Source organism: Brachionichthys hirsutus, chromosome 13, assembly GCF_040956055.1.
Source record: "Brachionichthys hirsutus isolate HB-005 chromosome 13, CSIRO-AGI_Bhir_v1, whole genome shotgun sequence".
In the NCBI taxonomy this organism is placed as follows: domain Eukaryota; kingdom Metazoa; phylum Chordata; class Actinopteri; order Lophiiformes; family Brachionichthyidae; genus Brachionichthys; species Brachionichthys hirsutus.
Genome location: NC_090909.1, coordinates 6750716 through 6767218, shown reverse-complemented (window position 1 = coordinate 6767218; position 16503 = coordinate 6750716). Strand labels below are relative to the sequence as shown.

The window sequence follows — 16503 nt, the reverse complement described above, 5'->3', positions numbered from 1 at the left end:
TCAGGAGCGTTCAGGCAGCGCGTACCTGTTGGTGCTTCTCAAACTCGAGTTTAATGGGGGACTTGATGCAGTTGCAGGTGTCTTGGTAGGTCTGCTTGAGTGCCAGGTCCATCAGGTGTTTGTGGTACGCCCCCGCCAGGTTCCCACAGGTGAAGATGATCACATTGGCTAAGATCTGCCCAGTGCCCCCGTCCCCCAACACACACACACACACACACACACACACACAGAGCAAGGCAATAAGATAATGTCATGAGGCGGAGCATGCTTTAGATAGACCTGCGTGCAAAATGCCCGACCTTCTACTTAAGCAAACATTATGGCTCAATAAAAGCCGGTCACAGCGGCAGCACTTTTACAACACTGTGTCGACCGCTGGCTTTTTAAAATGCAAAACAACAGTGGGTTGTGTTGTTGCTGGACGAAAGAGGAGGGCAGTGGATGTCTTGAACATGTTTTATTACTGTGCGTGTGTGTGTGTGTGTGTGTGTGTGTGTGCGCGCATGCATGACAGAGAAGAGATGACCGCGGTTTGAGTGTTATCAGTGAGTTTACTCTGGGGGGGGGGGGGGGGGTGTATGCCTTCGCCTTAGACATGCAAGTGATGGAAAATCAATGGTTTCAAACGCAATCTGGCATTCTCCTGTATCTTTATTGGATGTCCTGCCTTTACTGTGTGTTTGTACTTTGGCGTATTTATAGTAGCACAGCTAGTTTTCTGCTTTGCAGTGAGACTTTCCGTCCCGCCTGCGTTCATTTAGAGACATTGCTTGAAGAGCTGCTCCCGGAGCAGGCAGATTATTTACCTCTGGAGGCTTTGTTGAATACTGGGTCAGAGTAATACGGGGCAGATCCACTGTTTCATAACTCGACTCTTGTTAAAATGTTCCGCAACCATAATGTTTAATCACGCCCAGAACAACATCATGAAATTAACCCTTGTGAAGGAATTACTTCGGCCTTTCGAGAAACGGGAAGCTCAACTATGTCGGCTGCAGAGGCAGGACGTTTCGTAAATGGTCAATTTCAACATTCCAGTGTTGAGCTGTGTTATCAAAAGGTCAGAGTCGAGGTGAACAATTAAGTCCAGTTCAGACCACAAACTCGCAGCGAGACAAGAATTCTGGGAAAATAGCAGTACTAGAATGTGAACTCTTTATATTTTATGCACTGGCGTTTTTCTACCAACCTTCGAATCTAACCTCCTATATTTAAGATTTCCTGACAAGTAAAATGATTCTGCTGCGTGGACAGATGGTGTTGAGCAATTTACTTTCTGCGTGTGAGCTGTTTTTTTCTGTTGCATTAATTGGTCCGTCTTAGCTTGACTGATGCTGATTGATGGCGTCCCCTGCCGCTCCACAAGTCCAGTCACCAGAGGCTAATTTTTAATGTTTTGGATTGAGGAAAGAATTTGAGGAATAGTCTCATCAGTATAACCCAAAACATAAAAATTAAAAAATTAAAAAAAGGCCTGAAGCTGGCATTTAAATCTCAAGTAGAGGTCGTCTTATTTATTCTTTATTTGTTTTCGGAAAGTTTCACACTGGCACAGGGCAACTAGCTGCAACTTTCCCCTGGTGTGATCACAGGTCTCTAACAATCTTACCTGCCAGACCAAAGGCTCCACTTCTTTGACTTTGGAGGCCAGGCAGACGCTGAGGGTGACGGTGTGCGAGACGCACGTGATGGCGCTGGCAATAATGGCCCCTCTCATAGAGAAGGGCAGCATGGTGTAGACGACGAAAACTATAAACAGGAAGAAGGACACCTGGAAACAGGAAGCAGGAATAAGTCCGTAGGTTCTGACAAGCTGCTTGGTTTTGAGAACTTTTCAGCTTTTTTTTTTTTTTTTTTTTTTTTGCAGTTAGATTTAAGTGGAAATACAAGAAAGGATGTAGATGAAGAAAACTGCACACAATTACAAGCAAGCAACAACAAATCCAATTTGCTGACATCATTTTGTTCGGCTGGTTACACAAGAGCTTACTCAAAAATGCCTGGATGGAGATCACAAAAGTACCTGTAATAGACTTCCACTAGAGTTTTATAATCTATCATTTCTGTCTTGGTCTGTTTTTGTTTAAATGTGGTAGAGTTATAAGAGAAAGACGGACAGCCTCCTCCTCTGAGCCGATAATAAATCATGGGAGGTGAGGAGGTCGCTCACTCAGCGTTACTAAACACTCAACATTTAAAAATAAATACAGCAGCATCAGAGCATCACAAAAATACACCCGTAAAGTACAATCACCGCTCAAATATATACACTTTTATACTGTGGTGTGTATTTAGATGGAGTTTCCTGTTTGTTTTCTTTAATCAGTTTGCATCAAATCTCTTTCTCTGACCTCTGATCTGCTTTGACTGTGGACGTCTGTGTGTGTGTGCGTGTGTGCGTGCATGTGCGTGTGCGTGTGCGTGTGTGTGTGTGTTCTCACTGATAAGTTGTGCTTTAACCTCCGGCTTCGTCCCTGTCCACTTCCCGCTGCTGTCAGCCCACCCCTTCCTGTTTTGTTGGGTGACCAGTGCCCACAGGTCAGAGTTCCAACCGATGAACTCTGACCTTCCCGTCTCTTTATTTCCTGTGCCTTCTAGGTTCAGAGAGCTGGTATGTAAAATGGGATCTGCTGAGACATTAAGCAATCTTTGGCAGAACGTGATGCTGCTCACACCCGGTCCCCGATGCAGCGCGTCATCATAAACATTGAATTAAGATGACGCTAATTTGTCCTTGCGTCTCGTTTATACAGATATGCAGAACGGTTCCGCATGCAGTATTACTTATGACATCACTATTATAAGCATTTGCATCAAGGGGGTTCTGGGTGATCGCCTGAACACTGAGCACAGAGAGACGCTTACTCTTTCTGTTGCCTGGGGAACAAATATCAGGGATATGAATGTTCATATTAAAGCAGATTTGACATTTTGAGGGTTTTCTACATTTTACCATCTGCTTCAACTCTTATCCTGAACTTTGTTAAACACAAAAAAAAAAACCTGAAAGGGACAGAAAAGTTGGAGCTTCGTTGTGTCCGGTCCGTGGTAATTGAGAATGGCAGTCCAATTTCAGGTATGTCACCCACTTCTGGCAGCCAGACACATTCCATCTCCACAGTAATCCGGCCAGAATCCTAATACACCGTCACACACCTCCATGGGAAGGATGGGAGCTGCTGCTCGCCTGCCATCGTCTCTATTCTGCATTTCACCCTCTTCCCGAGTTGGACTGCACGGCCTCCCTCTGTGTTTCAGATTGGAGCAGCACATCACTTGCTTAGCCTCATAGCCTGCATCAAAAACGTTTTGCTCTTCACTCAGTTTTGCGATATGTTCTCAGACTCAGCGGCGGCACAGATCAGGACGACTGCGTCTCGACTGTGACGTACCAGGTGTGACTTTCTGAAGAGGGATTTCAAAGAAATGTAATCAAGGCCAGCCTAACAGGGTAAAGAAGCTAGATTGAGGCAGATGCAGCTTCTGGTGTACTTTCAACATATTCCCTTGTGTGTGTGTGTGTGTGTGTGCCCAGATGGTGATCAGGTGATGATGTTTGGGGAGGGGTAGAAAATGATCAGCTAAGTAGGGCAGCAGTTTATCTCGTTCCCTGACTTTCAAACCCCATCTCTTGCTTTTTTTTTCAGGCCTCGCAGCTTTAAGCTCAGACGGTTCTGTCTGACGTCCTGTTCTGCCAGCAATCAAAATCAATCCAACCCTCTGGGTGCATGACAGACAGACAGACAGACAGACAGACGGATCTGTAAGCTGGAGCGAGTGACAGCCGAGAGAGTGATTATTAATAATGCAGAATGATTACGCTCTCACAGGTGGCTGATGGTAAAAATATCTACCTCAGAGAACGGGGTGAATGGAGGGAGGGAGGGAGAGAGGGGGGGGGGGGGGGCTGTTGGAGTGGGGTCTGAGCAGGAGAGGAAGAGGCAGGCGGAGAAAATGGGATTTGATAAATAGAGGGAGACAAGGTGCGAGAATGAGCAAATGGGATTCTGGAGACAGAGCGGAGTCTGGTGCTGAGGAGTAATCCGTCTGGGCTGATGTGTTCACCTCAGGCTCCATCAGGCCTCATTAGCAGCTGGAACTAACCTGCGCCGCGTGTCGCTGGGTTGGTGCTTGCGTCACATTATCACATTATCACAGTCACACACAAACATTGAGTAGCTATACCTAAAGCGTCAGATAGGCGTGGATCAAAACACTCACACACACACACATATACAATCGCAACAACACACACATGCTCCCAGATGAATACGGCATGCATTTTGATTGGCGGCTGCCTCGCTGCATTTATGGGATGCTTTGTGCTGGTGCGCCTCTCTGGCCTCCACTAACACGACGGACAGGCATCTATTTGCTGTTCCATTACATTCTACATTAAAGACGTCGCAAGCCATCAACTATGTCCTGTAGCCTATCCAGTGGGGGTAACAACAACAACAACAACAACACCAACAAAATACATGCACATCTATCTATCAGCATCTTCTCAAACATTGCTGGACAGCATTTAATAAAATGCCACACATGCTCTGCACGTGAATATTCAAATTGGTTTCTTTAGTTTGCTTATTTTCACTTCACATTCATCCACATGCACTCTGTTCAGCATAAAGTTGTTTCATTGGGGGGGGGGGGGGGGGGGGTCATCTGTGTCTTTGGACATATATCTCTCAGTCACATTTCTCTTTGTTAAGAACTGAATGATTTCTGTCTCAGTAAGCATTTCATTTCAATAATTGTCTCTTGGATTTTTACTTTAGCTATGTTTCTTGAGATATTTCTTCCCTAAATTTACTTTAATTGGCTCATCGGGGAGGATATTTTAGTCACATTCCTTCTGCCCAGTGTGCATTGTCAGTTTGGAGTGCATCGTGGCGCACTTAACCAAGGATGTTAAGAAGCCCCTGCTCTAATCGAAACCATTCTATTAATTGTGCACCCTTGTGCCGTGTAACCTAATTAATTGTTGCAAAAAGGATCCCCATTAGCGGAGACCGTGGCACCAGCTAGTCTAATACCTATGTGGACGGCAGGACGACCCCCCCACTGATGGTTTCCCCTTCATTCTTTGACTGAAGAGCATCCAGGATGTCATATTGAGGCGCGAGACATTTCCATGCCTTCATCAACCAGTGCTCACTTCACCTGCGACATGCAGCTTCAATCTCAGCTTTTTAATGTATGTGGGGCAATCAGTAAATACTTGTGGTGCCTTAGAGGGCTCGGCATTTCAAAAAGAACCGGAGGGAAATAGTAAGCCAGCAGACGATTGGCTTTCTTAAAACTGTAGCTGCTGCTGATTAAACAGGTTGATTTGTTTCAGAAATTACATCAGTGGTGAAATTGCTCTAACCTGAGCGAGCTTGATGGATGGAGCAACAGAAATTTATAGGGATGGAACTTATCTAACGGATCAGTCAGATTTATGACGCTTAAATGTTCAATTCATCCTCACACATCATTTCATTAAGCCATGCAAGTCTGTCAAGTAATCTACCTGGTCCCAGGGGCTGAGTAGCCCTCCAGAGAACATGAACAGGTAACCCATGGTGACCAGACAGGCCCAAATGAGGAGGGAGAAGAGGCGGAGCATCCGCTTGAACACCGACTCAATGCAGACAAGGATGAAGATGGACAGGAAGAGGAAGAGCGCTGCAGGAACCGTGATCAAGAAGGTCAGATGGTCATCTGTGTTCTGGAGACAGACAGAGAGAATTATTGGTTTAGTGAGTTCCAGGGCCGGCGAGTTTGTCAGTTGACAGTGATTTTAGCAGCACATCCACATTTAACTGTTTAGCAGACACAGAGTTTTGGGTCACTGTGAGAAATTCTAGTTGTCAGCACTACGTATCTGCTGCATTGTTCGCTTTAAGGACCACAAACAGGTCTAATGACACAAAGAGCACCTCGGAATATGCTTTAAAAATGTATTACACATCAATTTGATCCTTTCTAAAGCGACAAACAAGCTGAAAAAGCTGCAACGCGACGCACACTCGCACGAGAAGATGTCTTTGTCTTTACTGGGAACATTCGGTCCTCATAAGGACGGAGGTGTCACAACACGATCGCACGTAAACAGAAGAACAGACGGCACACAGATTGGCAGACAGTTAGTCTGAGCCCAGAGAATGTGCTAGTGCATCACTTCTGTGCTCGCACTGCCAAAGTCAGCATTTAGAAGCTGCTGGCACACACACACACACACGAGCATCCCTCAGTCACACACACCTCCTCATCCTCGATACCAGCCCCACTCATCTACATCCGGTCTATCAGCATCCCTGAGTGGACCAAGGAGACAGAAGTGGTTAAAGATAAAGTCCCAAATACATTCAGTTCCAGCTGTGATAAAAGTCTCCTTACAAATGTTTGCCATACTTTAGCATTATTTTTTAAAGAAAGCCATTCTTAAAAGCTAAAAAAAAAGATTATTATTTTTTAAAGGAGTGTGCTTAAATATCTGTCTCATTCATATTTCCTAGATGTAAATTCAGGTCCATTTGAATTTGTAATTTTCCATAGCCTTTTTCTCACTAACTTTGCCATCCGTACAGTTCGTGGGGATGAACAGACCAATGCAAGTTGTGTTTAAACAAGCAACATGTTCAGTTTTCTTCCAAGGATTCTTCTCGCTGATCTTGGCGCCGTTATCTGCCGTCTTATATTTGTGTTCCTTCAAAACGACCAAAATCAGGCACAAATGATCTCGCAATGTTTCATTTCTGCCAAGGAAATTGCCTCCATGTCAGACAAAGTGACTCTTTGCCACTTAAAGGGAAATGTGTTCAGCAGGCAGACATTTTCAGCCAAGCCTTTTGTCATCACCTGGTATGACTCGCATAAATTATATTCCTGTGTGTCTTTGTGATGAATTACTACAGCGTTAACAGGAGGCGAATGTCAGCTCCACTTCTCGACTTCATCCTTTAAATGCTAGCCCTCTCTACACTGTCCACAATCCCAGAAACACACTTGTAGTCCCTGATTGCACATTCTGCAAGCTCAAGCACCTCTTCTGATTCTGACAGGAAAAGCACTTCAAATGCAAAAAAAAACCCCACATCCCTCAAATACACAGACGAAAGACTGGGAGAGTAAACTATTCCCTTTCAAAACTGTGTAAATTAGGAGACGGCCACAAAATCACTATCATTTGCTTCAGAAGAGGCAACCAGCACTCCTTCACAGAGTTGATCCTGTCTGACGAGCATGAACAGACCACTGCATTAAATTATTCTAAAGCCATTAGATGTCACAGATTTTACAGCGACGTGAACGTCAGTGCAGACATAAATTGTGCTGGATCCCTCTGACATGCAAGCTTGTTAGAGCGGACCCTTACACGACAGCGTGAAACGATTTTTCACACACTCAAGCCGTGAATTTGTGGCTAATTTGTCAGTTTATTTGAAGAGAGTGGCTTGTTGATGTCCGGCTGCTGACGGGCACGAGGACGATGCAGTCAGCCTGGAGACTGAGTGACTCCAATCACCTCAGGGATACTTGAGAGGACTTAAGGAACAAATGATTTGGTATTATTTGCACAAAATGAATCCACACACAAATGAATTTGCATCTGTGGTCAGAAAAAAAAGAAGCCCCTGCACTTTGCACATTTTTGATTGTAAGGCATATAATCCCGTTAAAACCTTTCGTGTCTGTTTAAAGCCGTTTCCCTAGACGTGCCATAGAAAGAAGGACTTGCGCCTGCCTGCCGTAGCATATTGCATTGTCATCCAGAACAATTCTGTCTTTTTTTTTTTTGTTAGCCCAGTCAGGCTCTATTCAGCGCTTACACTGAGAGGGGAAAAGGGGGTAACTGTGGGGACACAGCGGCAGCAGAGAGAGACTGAGAAACACAGCAACCAAATTATTCAGCAGTGAAACGGCTCAAATACATACAAAGTCAGATTTGACCCTGTAACCTTCTTGCTGTGAGGCAACAGCGCTTACCACTGCGCCACCGTGCTGCCAAGAACTAAAATATCAATCAATGAAAATGCACTAATGTATTCAAAAATAGTTGTAAAAGTAGCTCAGTTTTATTTATTTTTCAGCGTTTCATTAGCACATATTATCTCTTTTAACGTGTCAAATACCATGAGGTGAGCATATTCCATGGGAATTGCTGGTTATGTAAATACATTTAGGTGTGTAAATACACATGTACACACACACACACACACACACACAAGCCAATCAACTCAACTTTGAGGCAATAAGAGACAACAACAATTATTTTCTGTGAAGTATTTGACGGAAATGAGAGACTTCCTCAGAAAAACACACCCAAGCAAAAGTAGTCCTTGTATACACACTCTCACAAACACACCTACACACACACACACACACACACATAAACATTTTATGGGTGGAGGAGTCTAAGTCCAGTCCGGATGTGAGGAGAAAGCTATAAAGTGAGCAGTATGTCTGGGCGCTTTAGCGCTGCTTTGGTAGAGTTTCTGCCAGCTCGCTGATAAAGCCAGAGCACTTAACAAAAACATCCTCCCTCACTTCTCACACCCAGCCGCCATTTATTCCTGCCATTCTTCTTCATAGTAAAGACAGACGCCCCAATGAACAACCACCACCATTATAGAAAGGTCTGTCTGGCAATTTGACAGGAACAAATATGGGGGAAAACTTACTTTGATTAGCATTGTGACTGATGGGAATTTCTGAGGAGAGATTGTAATCTAATCTATGAACACACCAGTCTGCAGAGGAAGGGAATATGGAGAATGAAATGGACCAGCTGGGGCAATAGGTTCTATTAATTCTATGTCTTAAAGGGAAGTAACAAAGTAAAGGGATCGATTTAGACGGAGCTTCTCCTGGGAACGACCCTGTTATATGGAAAATGTGTGCGTGTGTGTGTGTGTGTGTGTGTGTGTGTGTGTAGCCTTTCTCTGAGGTTTCCATTTGTGTTTGATCTTCTAAATATTAGTTTCAGAGCACATGATGCAAACGCAGAAGAAGGAGAAAAGGTCTAAGGCTCATTATGAGCGTAAAGCAGCAAAACAATCATTTTGAAACAACGACCACCACAACACAGCCATGAGAGGGCTTCCTATTGTGAAACTATTTCATTACTACTACTTGAGAAACAATAGCCTGTGTTTGTGGTTGAGTGTTTTTGGCCCAAATGCTTTTAAAAGCAGCACCAACACCCACACAGCGGCAAAACGAAACTCTCATGCCGCTCTTGATCCTCGCGGCAAACCGAGCGTTCCGATTTAAAGTGCCGCTTTCCAGCCTCTCATGTTGCTGCACACGTTCGCACACGTTCACACACGTTCACACACACGCAAACGGTCCTTCAGTCTCATTCACGCTGACGATAAAACTCAACCTCACCATTTACTCCAACGACACTCTGAGTCTAAGCTAACAAGCTAACTTGCTTATTGATAAGCCAGGGGTGGGCAATTAATTTTTCCATGGGCCCACATGAGAAACAGAAAATATTCTGGAGGGCCGGGCCGAAAGGCTGAACTCAATTCTGCATAATATTAATTGTATTTCTTCATAAAAAAGAAAAGCAGTAAATAGCATCGTTTTGACAAGCTTGTTAGAGTAAAATGTTATAATTAAGCAATGAAAAATTGAGGCTGCCTTACAAAAAAAGTCATTTATTCAATAAGATTTCTCAAAACAATGGTAAAATAAATGTGAACGTTTTACCATTTGTGACTCATAGTAGTGAACATTTTTAGTCACATTCAATCTAAAACACACTTTGAGTTTAATATACTGTTGGAAAGTTGTGTGAAGGTTCTCAGTATCCTAAAAACGTCACAATATTGTCTCTGTGCTCATTAAGAAAGATGCATGATATTAAAGTGTCACTGAATGCAGTTTTAGTCCATGCATGAGGTAAAATTAGAAAATGTGTTTATTTAATAATTTCCAACCTTACAGGGGCCGGTCAGAGTCAACCAAAGGGCCATATGCAGCCCTGGGGCCGTACAATGCCCGTGTCTGGGCTAAGCTAACTATCTATAGAGTTCACTGAAGACAGATGAAAAATCAGTTCATGTCAATCCATAACTTTAACTGTGAAGTTTGTCTGTTTGTCTCAGGACAAGATGATAATAATAATAAATAAATAAAAAGTTTACCACTGTAAAATGTTCAATAATGGCACAACAAATAACATTTCTGACATACTTTCAGTGAAATGCTGATCTTTCGATATAAAACGATGCAAAATTCTTCTTTCGAGACGTATAAAACCGAACACCTACACAGACCTGTCCAAACACTCCCGCGCGCGCGCACACACACACACACACACACCTACACACCCACCCACACACACACACACCTACACACACGTGTTAACAATCACTCACTCACCAGTTCTGAGGCGAAGAACACTGCAAGCAGTGCAAGGCAGGTTCCCATGACGATCAGCAGCAGGAAGACGATGAGCGGATGCTGCTGGCTCATTCTGTAGTAGGACTCATAGAGCCAGTCCTGGGGGGGCTTCTCCCCCCCCTCCATGCGCATCTCACCCTGGAGCCCCGGGAACCCGTCCCCCAGGCTCTCGGGCCCCTCGGCGCCCTCGCCGCCATCACTCTTCTCCAGCAGGTAGCGCCCCCGGGTCCACAGAGCCTCCTGCCACATAGGTAGCCCCCCCCCCTCTGGATGGATGTGACTGACCTGAACGCGTTCTCACAAAGTGACAGGGGCGAGGGAGGCTTTCTCTCTCTCATTAAAACCTCACTTCCTCCTCTCCTTTTGGTTGAATAAAGTTTTTTTTTGTCATCGGTGAGTAATCAGTGGACAGCTGGGAGGACTTTCCAGCTGCTCCTGTTTTCCTTGCATCCGCTGCTGCTCCTTTGGCTCAAGGTGACGGACCTGAGTCCGGACAGCGGAGGAAACCAATCCCCCCCCCCCCCTCCCTCTCTGTCTCCCAGAGACAGTGGGTCGGACACCAGACAGATGGGTTTGGACGTCCCTTCCCTTCCTCTCCTCTCCTCCTCTTCCTCTGCTCACCGCTCTGTCTGTGCTTTGGCTGCTGACGAGGCAACGTGCGCCCCTGCTGAGGCGCAGATGATGACTGAGGGAGAGAGAGGCAATGCGAGTAACTGGGAGGGAGGAGAGAGAGCGAGACGAGAGAGGGCGTGGAGAGCTAAACGTGCGTGTTTGTGCACTCTACCTATTAGAGGGAGTGGAAATGTGAGAATGTGGAGAAATCTGTCACGTGACTCAAGAAAAAAAAAGTTAGCAATGTACACAAGAGAGAAACAGAAGATGTGAAGTTGGTAGAAGAGCGGTAGAAAGACACTGTGAGCGCTTGTGTGTGTGTGTGTGTGCGTGTGTGCGTGAGAAGGGTTGTAACAGATGTGCCAAATCCAGATGTGCAGTAGAGTGTGGAGGGAAAGAGGATGAAAGGGCATCAAGCAGGCGGTGACGAGATAAAAAAAAAAGAAAAAGATGGGCAAGAAAAACGCACAGAATGGGAAGAAGGACGGGGAGGAAGAGGAAGAAGGAACAAAGTCAGGAAGGGAAAATCTCAGGAGACAGAGAGAGAGAGGGGGAGAGAGAGAGATTGGTGCAGGGGGGTGCTGCTAATGAGGGAAAGTTTGCGAGCGCCAGTGTTTGTGTCGCTCGGTGGGAGTAAAATAAGATCTGAAGAAGAAGTAGAATCCTAATATTCCTCTCAGCCCCCCCCCCCAGATTTCACTTCTCTCTCCCTCTCCTTTTTGACTCCCGTGCTGCCAGCTCCCGCTCTTCAGCCGTGCCAAGCTGCACGATGCTGCGCTGTGAAGTGTGAAAACGGCCGTGCAACTTTCAATGTGTCAAAATCCACTTAGTCTCGGTGTAGCGCAGGAGGGGGGGGGGGGGGGGGGGTATCTAAAAATGGATGGGATGAAAATCCAGGCAGTCCCCAAAATTCCTCTACTGGAGGAGAACATTATTGACTGAGACATCTCACAGGTGAAAAATGTTCACCTTGATGGACAATTAATTTTGAACATTTGACACGCACATTTTGCTCTCATGGGGTCCAAAGAATAGCTTCAAACTTTTTTTTTTGTGAGGTATGTAAAGCTTCCTCTGGCCCTAATTATGAAGAGTATTTTTAAAAAAAAAGTTCTCAAATGAATAAATCCTAGAAATAGAAATAGAAAGCCTTTATTGTCATTGCATAGTGGCTACACAATAAGATTGTTGTCCAGGTGTTTATGATGACTTTCTCAATGTGGAGCCATTCAATAGAAAGAACAAATGATCTATTTAAACATTTAAAAGGTCAATTCGGCAAGTACAACACTAATACCAATCTCAAGCCTGGCTTTATTCACGTAACACCATGTGCATCATATTTGATCCATAAGTTTTTGGTCACCTTTACATCATAAGTGTGATATTTCTTTTCCTGGAAAAACCTGGTGCATACAATCAGACACATGCCTCTGTACTTTACATGCGCAGCAATGCCAGATGAAGCCAAAATGATCTAATTTATAATTCATGTTTCTTTTTTTTATTTGTCAGAAAGGTAAACAAAGCAGAATTTTATAGATTTGGCTATTATTTGATGGTTCAGGCTTTACGGAATGATTATTGAGTATGAAGACATGTCAACGCTCAAATGTTTATCTTCGTAACAGAATTGACGACAGCGATATCGAAGGGATGACTGACGGCAGGAGATACACATTGTAATAACCCAGATTCTCCCTGATATGAAGCGTGCCAGTCAGTGTTGCTCATTCTCTCTTGTGACTATGAATTCTTGATGACCTTTTGACCCAATGGGGCTCGTTTCATTTTCGTTTGTCAAATGTGATCTTTTTTTTTTTTTTTTTTATCTCTAACCCATTTATATATCAGAATACTTGTTTTGATCCCGGAGGGAAATTCTATTGCTGAAGCTATTAAATAGCAAATGGTGTGCTTCTGACTATAGATTTTGCCTCCTGTTTTAGTACTTTTCCTTTTTTGGTTAACCAGAGTTGGAGCCATGTCAACCCTGACATCAAAACAAATTAATAGGCGAGTATACGCAACTTTAAATGTGTCGCATATGTCCATATACTGGCCACTTCAAAGTGCTTTTACAGAATAATAAAACATGCTAAGGGAAAAAAGGGTTACAATTTAAGCTAAATGATTTACAATTTAAAATTCACAAATAGCTGTCAGAGAAGCGATGCATAGATCAATGATTGAAATTAGAGACTAGAGATGTTTAAAAATAGGTTTGCAGTAATTACTGGGTCGAGGAGGCAGTTTCTTTTTTTTCTTTAACTTTGTCGGTCAAGGCTCAGTTAATATCATCTGGCAGGTTATTCAAAGTCTGCACCAATGGGAGGCCACCTGCTGTCGTCCTCAGGGCCCCGCAGGGTTCATAGGTCACAGCATGATGAGATGTTTGAGTGCCACTAATGATACTATGTTCATACTGCAATCACTATGGCTCTGTGTGTGTGTGTGTTTTCATGAGCCCTGAAGCAATGATACTCAAATTAGCGGAACAGCAGTTTTTACCAATATTAACTCTCACACACAGACACACACACACACACACACACACACACAGCACCAAAGGCTGTGACAGAATGGGATCACAAAGAGGAAGGGTGGACTGAACACACTAATTCTGCAGCGACACCCTCCTGCGTACAAACAGTGTCAGGTTAGAAGACGAGGCAACGTAAGCAAATGGAGAGAGGATGATAGGAGCTACGCTGCCTTCATAACTGTGGGAAAATACACAAATAGAAACCTTGGGACAAACGTATATTGTATATTCCTATCAAGTGGTTTGATCAAACACACATTGGCCCCTATTCAATGATTGAATGATGACCCTAATTATGTTGCTCTATATAGTTCCCTTTTAAATGAAAAGTGTGTTTCTGATTCTATTTCTAATCCGGTATAAACTCTGATTTTGGCTAGAAAGGTCTGCAGAAGTACTCGTTACTCACAGGAAGCAACCTTTCATCCATTCCATGAGAAAAAAATGCAAAATAGACGGAGTTCCAACTTCAACATTCAGATGAAAAGCATTGAATTACAATTGAGATGCTTTGGTCCATGTGGTCTACTGGCCATGATCTGATCCGGATCATACTTACAGACAGCTGAAGAGAGAGGATGAGCATTGGAGAAATGCTTTGTAGTGGAGATAAAGGGTATTTATACGTACTGCTATGCTGCACTTGGGTCTGTTTTAATGAGATGCTTGCTCTGTGTTTAAACATCATTTGGGTAATCAAACGCATGATTAGAAAACGGCATCTTGCTGACGGAAAGAATTTGCTCTGTGATTCAAAAATAGTGAGCAGTGTGACTCCAGGTAGAATCAAGGAGACCTACAAATAATCAACTCCAGATGTTTGGTGTTTCACCTCCACCTTCGTCATCCAGGTCGATTTCCCATCAGCACCGGAGGGGATCGATCACGTTTCATGGCTTCCCTGACACGCGCTGGTCAAAACAGCATTTGATCTTGACATCGCTCAGATGACTAAAGGCCAAAAAGAAAGGATCTAGGTTAAGAAGCATGTTGGATTTAAACTGGAACAGATGCCGCTGAACAGTGATAATTACAACGGGGCTGACGGTGTGCTAGAAATGATGCAGATTTCCCACCTTGATGAGAGAAAAGTGGGTTTCATCACCCTAACTGGGTCTCACTCAACCCGGCTGTGATTAAAACTCACTGAGATGACCTAGATAAGTTGGAATCAGGAGGAGAAGGTGGGATTGTGATGAAGAGAGAGAGAGAGAGAGAGACCACCCGCGCCGAGAACTACAGATTCCCCATTAAGACAAATGCCACGGGATTCATTAAGTACAACACGCTCACGCTGTTTATCTCAATCACGCATTGCGTCAAACGTCTCTTTACACTCCTTTGATCCCCTGACAAACCTCCCTTTGCTTGAGAGACACAAGAAGTATCTGGGAATTTACAAAACCGTAAGCTAATCAGGCATTTAATTGCTTTTGATTGCTATCCTGCAGGGGATTCTTACAAGGCTTGTTAAAATGTAGTTTGGCTACATTTCCTGTGGCGCAAAATCTAGAGAATCTAAAGCTTGAAGACTCCCTGGATAAATACTGGAGCATCACATCATGATTAAGAAGTAAAGATTGTCTCCAGCCCTGCCAATGCAACCCAAAGAATGCAGTTTGCATGTAATGGCCCGGTTCTAGTTAGGAAAGCCAGAATTAACAAAAAGAAAAAAAACACGCAACACATGAACGTGTTGACATTTTGAGTCGAGTCAGGCCTTCGTCAGAGGTCACAAGAGTCATTCTGAACACGCAGGAAGATAAATAGGATGCAAAATATTACATTTATGCCATATTGAAGAAGTCTTGGTGAAGGAATTATTCAAGTTGAAAATCTTTACTGGTGTCCATCTTTGAGGACAAAGACAAAGACATATCAACATAAATCTCACCAACAACCAACCAGTCACAGTCTGTACAATATATTTTGCACAATTCTGTGCATTCAATGCTACTTTGACACGATTAACACGTGACAGATCACTTTACTCCGTCTTTTCTCTGGAAGATTCCGAGCAGTTGATCACTGACTTATGAGAACCTGGCCCTCTCAGGACGTGCGTCCGCATCTTCCAAGTCGTTTAGTTCAGCTTTGGCTGAGCGGAGAGAGCGCTGACCCGGATCATCAGGCTGTACGGCTGCTCAGACAATGTCAAAGCTCGCAGCTGTTCGTTGGACAGAATCCTCTCCAGCTTGGTGATGATGATGAATATATTTATTAGATAGAATGTTAGAGTACAAGTACAGTCAAACATCCTGTCTAAGAGGAGCATTTCAAAAAAGCCCTTGCGGTCTTGTTTCCGTTGAAAGTCCTTCGTACATAAATCATCGACATTTAACAATACCAATAAAATAAAAACTCCACAGATTCAAAATGACAATAAATTAAAAATAAAAAGACACATATGTACAACGTAGGTGGACAAAAAGGGGGGTGGGGTGATTGATCCGGAAAGAGTCGTGATGACTATCTCCGTTTCTGCCCCCCTGAAAGGTGAATTTTTAGGGCCGTTTTGAATGAATGAATGCATGTTTTGAGGGCAGGAGTCAAACAGGCAGTATTATTAAAAGATGATTTACCCATGTTTGTCTTATAGGAGGGTGTAATCAGGTTGTTGTTTGAGCTCCCTCTAGTGTTGTGGCTGTGGGTGTCACTAAATCTTTGGCGGTGTTTCGTCAGGTATGCAGGGATGAGGGGACTGAGGGCAGAGCTGCATTGACTATTTTAAATGTCAATCCCATTTTGAGTTGTTTAACCCTGCAGCCGTTTTGAAAATGATCAAAGGTTCGATGCCAGGGTCACGATGAAGGTGGGGGTCTTCGCTCATCAAACCCCAATGAGAATCTCAGGTTTATTATCCCTGCTTCCCCATTTGAGGGTCCCATCAGCGAGGTTAAGACACATGGGATCAGGAAACACGAAGAAGCCTGAGCAGATGC

General features: G+C 44.0%; 1 protein-coding gene across 1 annotated transcript in view; it reads right to left on the bottom strand.

Annotated features, from left to right (window-relative positions):
* The window catches only part of adcy2b (adenylate cyclase 2b (brain)), a 28987-nt gene extending 18334 nt beyond the window's left edge, over positions 1 to 10653 (bottom strand). Inside the window, exons 1-4 of the mRNA XM_068747095.1 lie at positions 10384 to 10653; positions 5519 to 5716; positions 1610 to 1771; positions 26 to 175 (exon numbers count right to left, since the gene is read on the bottom strand). Coding sequence (XP_068603196.1) covers positions 26 to 175; positions 1610 to 1771; positions 5519 to 5716; positions 10384 to 10653 — 780 coding nt within the window. The remainder of the gene's footprint in view (positions 1 to 25; positions 176 to 1609; positions 1772 to 5518; positions 5717 to 10383) is intronic.
* Between the last annotated feature and the right edge of the window lie 5850 nt (positions 10654 to 16503).